This window comes from Blennius ocellaris, assembly GCF_963422515.1.
Source record: "Blennius ocellaris genome assembly, chromosome: 17".
Taxonomy (NCBI): domain Eukaryota; kingdom Metazoa; phylum Chordata; class Actinopteri; order Blenniiformes; family Blenniidae; genus Blennius; species Blennius ocellaris.
Window position 1 is genome coordinate 267340 of NC_137666.1, and position 5000 is coordinate 272339.

Consider the following 5000-nt stretch of genomic DNA (forward strand, 5'->3'; position numbering starts at 1 on the left):
ACACACACACACAGATATAGAGTTACATACACAAACAAAGGTGTGAGGACGAGTTAAAAGCAGTGTGGACTCGTTGGAGAGGTGCGACGAGAGATGACTAGTTGACAGCTGTGAGGACTAGTTATAAGGGGTGTGGACTCGTTACAGCACCGTGAGGACTAGTTAAGCGTGAGTCATTACAAGACTAAGACTAGTTGAAAGGTATGAGGATTGGTCAAGAGGAGTGAGGATAGTGAAGACTAGTTGACAGCTGTGAGGACTAGTTATAAGGGGTGTGGACTCGTTCCAGCACCGTGAGGACTAGTTAAGCCAAATGAGGACTGGTGGAGTGAAGATTAGTTATTATACAAATTAAATTGCTAGAAGTTTAGTCAAGGGGAGTGAGGACTAGTTAGGAGTAAGGACTAGTTGGAGGGAGTGAGGACTAGTTGGAGGGAGTGAGGACGAGTTAAGCGTGAGTCATTACAAGACTTAAGACTAGTTGAGAGGTATGAGGATTGTTCAAGAGGAGTGAGGATTAGTGAAGACTAGTTAGAGGATTGAGGACTAGTCAAGAAGTTTGGGGATTAATGACGACTAGTTAAGAGGAGTAATGACTACTTAAGACAAGTGAGGACGAGTACATAGGCGTGAGGATTGTCAAGAGGAGAGATGACTAGTTGACAGCTGTGAGGACTAGTTATAAAGAGTGTAGACTTGTTATAGAGTTTGAGGACTAGTTAATAGGTGTGAGGACTAGTCAAGAAGTGAGGACTAGTTGTGAGTGTGGGCTTGTGACAGAGGTGTCAGTGCTGGTTAAGACATGAGAACTAGTAAACAGGAGCGAGGACTAGTTAAGCTGTGTGGACTCGTTATAGAGGTATAAAGGATGGTTAAGGCGTGAGGACTAGTTCCAGAGGAGTGAGGACTAGTTAAGACACTGAGGACTAGTTCCAGAGGAGTGAGGACTAGTTAAGACACTGAGGACTAGTTAAGATTGTGGAGTCGTTGCAGAGGTGTGAGCTGGTTAAGACGCGTCGGGACTAGTTTCAGGGGAGTGAGGACTAGTTAAGCCGGTAGCCGGGGGAGAATAGAAGCAGCACCGCGGCCGTGGCGCCAAAGTGAACTCACCGGAGTTGGTCACCATGACGACGGAGCTCCTCAGGTAGTTGTTGGCGGGGACGTAGAAGCAGTGCTGCTCGTTGCACCTGAAGGTGCCGCGGCGCGCCTGCTTGCGCGCCACGTACACGATGTAGCCGTACAGCGAGCACATGGCGGCGATGGGCGCCGCCACGCCCGCCGCCAGCCACAGCGCCACGAACAGCCGGTGCTCCGGCGTGAAGCTCGGGCAGCACAGGAAGCGCGACTCGCTGTAGCCGAAGCGCCCCCCGACGCCCAGCAGCGGCAGGCCGGCGCCCAGCAGGCTGAGGGCCCAGACCAGCGCCAGCGCCGCGCGGCTCCGCGCCGCCGTCCACAGGCTGCGGTAGCTCAGCGCGAAGCAGATCTCGGTGAACTTGTCCAGCGTGGCCCAGGCCAGCGAGTGCAGCGAGGCGGTCTGCAGCAGCAGCAGCAGGAAGGCGCTGCCCTGGCACAGCGCGCCCTCGCTGTCCGGCGCCGCCCGCCCCGCCAGGCCGTTGTGCGCCGCCAGCGGGATGGCGGAGAGGCCGAGCGCCAGGTCGCTGGCGCCGAAGCTCAGCGTGAAGCCGCGCGTGTCGGAGCGCAGCTCCCGGCGCAGCAGCAGCAGCAGCAGGAGCAGCAGGTTGCCGGAGACCGCCGCCGCGCTCGACGCCGCCATCAGGGCGCCGTACAGCCACCGCACGGCGTCCGCCATCCTCACCACCGCCGCGCCATCGCCGGCCGCGACCGGCTGCGGGGGACGTTTCCCTTGGCGACGGCGACTGGACGGGAACGCGGTGCGACCCGCCGGCGACGGATCCTCTGCTGGAGTGAACTGCTGCTCCACAGGCAGCGTTGCCATGACGCACCTGTCCGTCACCTGCTGAGAATATGATGAGGAGCACACACACACACACACACACACACACACACACACACACACACACACACACACACACACACACACACACACACACACACACACAGGATATTGCAGGTTTGGTTTGTGTTGACTTTACTGCCAGTAGATTACGTGTGTGTGTGTGTGTGTGTGTGTGTGTGTGTGTGTGTGTGTGTGTGTGTGTGTGTGTGTGTGTGTGTGTGTGTGTGTGTGTGTGTGTGTGTGTGTGTGTGTGTGTGTGTGTGTGTGTGTGTGTGTGTGTGTGTGTGTACACACACGTGTGCCTGACTCAGGTAATCACAGGTGTGCAGCTGTGTAATCATCTTCATCCTCCTCGTGACCTCAAACCAGCAGCTCAGGTTCAGGTGTGAAACGGCCAATCAGAGCGCGGCGTGCTGCTCTCGTCAAACAAACACACACACACACACACACACACGCACACACGCACACACCTGTCGCCAGGTTCCCTCCATGCAGCTCGCTCCTCGGTCCTCGCAGTGTCGCCCGAGCAACACAAACACGTTAATGCCGGTCGGAGCACGGTTGACCTTTGACCCCCGTGTCTCCGCAGCACAACGCTCCGATCCCTCAGGGCGGCCGCGGCGCCATCCAGTTCGTCTCTCAGTACCAACACTCGTCAGGACAGAGACGCATCCGGGTGACCACCATCGCCAGGAAGTACGCACACACACACACATACACACACACACACACACACACACGGTGCCTCAGCATCATTTTCTTGAATCTGCTGACTCATCATCCGGCTTCAAGCTTCAGTTTGACTCATTAGTCCAGAGTTCAGCTGCAATACTGTCAGTGACCACAGGGGGAGTCTGACCACTAACGCCTCCTCCTCCTCTTTCTCCTCCCCCTCCTCCTCCTCTTCCTCATCCTCTTCTTTTCCTCTTCCTCTTCCTTGTCTTCCTCCTCCTCCTCTTCCTCCTCTTTCTCCTCCTGCCCCTCCTCTTCCTGTTCCTCCTCCTCATCCTCTTCCTCCTCCTCCTCCCCCCCCTCCTCCTCCCCCTCCTCATTCTCGTCCTCATCCTCTTCCTCCCCCTCCTCTTCCTCGTCTTCCTCCTCCTCTTCCTCCCCCCCCCCCCTCCTCCTCCTCCAGCTGGGCCGACGCTCAGACTCAGATCCAGAGCATAGCGGCGTCCTTCGACCAGGAGGCGGCGGCCATCTTGATGGCGCGGTTGGCGGTGTACCGTGCCGAGACGGAGGAGGGTCCGGACGTCCTGCGCTGGCTGGACAGGCAGCTCATCAGACTGGTGGGAATACGCTGAGTCATGCAGGCGCCGTCACGCTCACCGTGACACACCACTGATGTGTGTGTGTGTGTGTGTGTGTGTGTGTGTGTGTGTGTGTGTGTGTGTGTGTGTGTGTGTGTGTGTGTGTGTGTGTCTGCAGTGTCAGAAGTTTGGAGATTACCACAAAGACGACCCCAACTCCTTCAGGTTCTCCGAGACCTTCTCCCTCTACCCCCAGGTGCTCCCACAATGCACTGCTGCCACGCAGCCCAACATGATGCCACAGTCTGAACATGACACTGCAGTTTAAACATGACACTACAGTTTACTAAAACATGACACTGCAGTTTACTAAAACATGACACTGCAGTTTTTTGAAGTATGACACTGCAGTTTAAACATGATGCTGCAGTTTACTAAAACATGACACTGCAGTTTACTAAAACATGACACTGCAGTTTTTTGAAGTATGACACTGCAGTTTTTTGAAGTATGACACTGCAGTTTAAACATGATGCTGCAGTTTACTAAAACATGACACTGCAGTTTATTGAAGTATGACACTGCAGTTTAAACATGATGCTGCAGTTTCCTGAACTGTGATGCTGCAATTTACCAAAACATATTACAATGTAAACATGACACTGCAGTTTATTGAAGCATGACGCTGCAGTTAAAACACAACGTTAAAGTGCACTGAAGCATGACTCTGCAGTTTATTGAAGCATGACAATGCAGTTTACTGAAGCATTACGCTGCAGTTTATTGAAGCATGACATTGCAATTTATTAAATGACACTGCAGTTTAAACATGGCGCTGCAGTCTACCCAAGCATGATACTACAATGTAAACATGATGCTGCAGTTTACTGAAGCATGACTCTGCAGTTTTACTCACAGTCGTGTTGCGCTGTGCTTTGCAGTTCATGTTCCACCTGAGGCGCTCGCCGTTCCTCCAGGTGTTCAACAACAGTCCAGACGAGAGTTCGTACTACAGACACCAGTTCAACAGACACGACCTGACGCAGGCCCTCATCATGATCCAGCCCGTTCTCTACGCCTACTCCTTCAACGGGCCGCCAGAGGTACACACACACACACACACACACACACACACACACACACACAGTATCCAAATGAAGCTCTGATGTTTCCTGTGTGACGCTTTAATTGTTTGTTTGTTTGTTTGTTTGTTTGCTCAGCCGGTCCTCCTGGACAGCAGCGCATCCTTCCTGACAGAATCCTGCTGATGGACACGTTCTTCCAGATCCTGATCTACCATGGAGAGGTACACACACACACACACACACACACACACACACACACACACACACACACACACACACACACACACACACACACACACACACACACACACACACACACACACACACACAGATTCTGTGGAGTGGTGAAAACGACACAAATATTAAGGTGGACAGTGCAGGTCTGAATTTTGTGTGTGTGGTGTGTGGTGTGTGGTGTGTGTGTGTGTGTGTGTGTGTGTGTGTGTGTGTGTGTGTGTGTGTGTGTGTGTGTGTGTGTGTGTGTGTGTGTGTGTGTGTGTGGTGTGTGTGTGTGGTGTGTGGTGTGTGTGGTGTGTGTGTGTGTGTGCAGACGGTGGCTCAGTGGAGGAAGGCGGCTACCAGGAAATGACGGAGTACGAGAACTTCAAGCACCTCTCCAGCTCCAGGCTCCGGTGGACGACGCCCAGGAGCTGCTGCACACCCGCTTCCCCATGCCCAGATACATCG

The 5000-nt window shown here is 53.8% G+C and overlaps 2 protein-coding genes across 2 annotated transcripts in view; one reads left to right on the forward strand and one right to left on the reverse strand.

Moving 5' to 3' along the window:
* Nucleotides 1-1957, reverse strand: part of LOC308142695 (adenosine receptor A3) — a gene marked incomplete at its 5' end in the record, with an annotated part of 2684 nt that extends 727 nt beyond the window's left edge. Inside the window, one exon of the mRNA XM_080513219.1 lies at nucleotides 1111-1957. Within this exon, the coding sequence (XP_080369345.1) occupies nucleotides 1111-1957 (847 nt within the window). The remainder of the gene's footprint in view (nucleotides 1-1110) is intronic.
* The window catches only part of sec23a (Sec23 homolog A, coat complex II component), a 12827-nt gene that overhangs the window by 7003 nt on the left and 824 nt on the right, over nucleotides 1-5000 (forward strand). The window contains 10 exon segments of the mRNA XM_080513442.1: nucleotides 2568-2674; nucleotides 3114-3267; nucleotides 3407-3484; nucleotides 4170-4331; nucleotides 4449-4467; nucleotides 4470-4534; nucleotides 4864-4882; nucleotides 4885-4925; nucleotides 4928-4996; nucleotides 4998-5000. The exon segment at nucleotides 4998-5000 is cut by the window's right edge and continues 33 nt beyond it. Of these exon segments, the coding sequence (XP_080369568.1) occupies nucleotides 2568-2674; nucleotides 3114-3267; nucleotides 3407-3484; nucleotides 4170-4331; nucleotides 4449-4467; nucleotides 4470-4534; nucleotides 4864-4882; nucleotides 4885-4925; nucleotides 4928-4996; nucleotides 4998-5000 (717 nt within the window).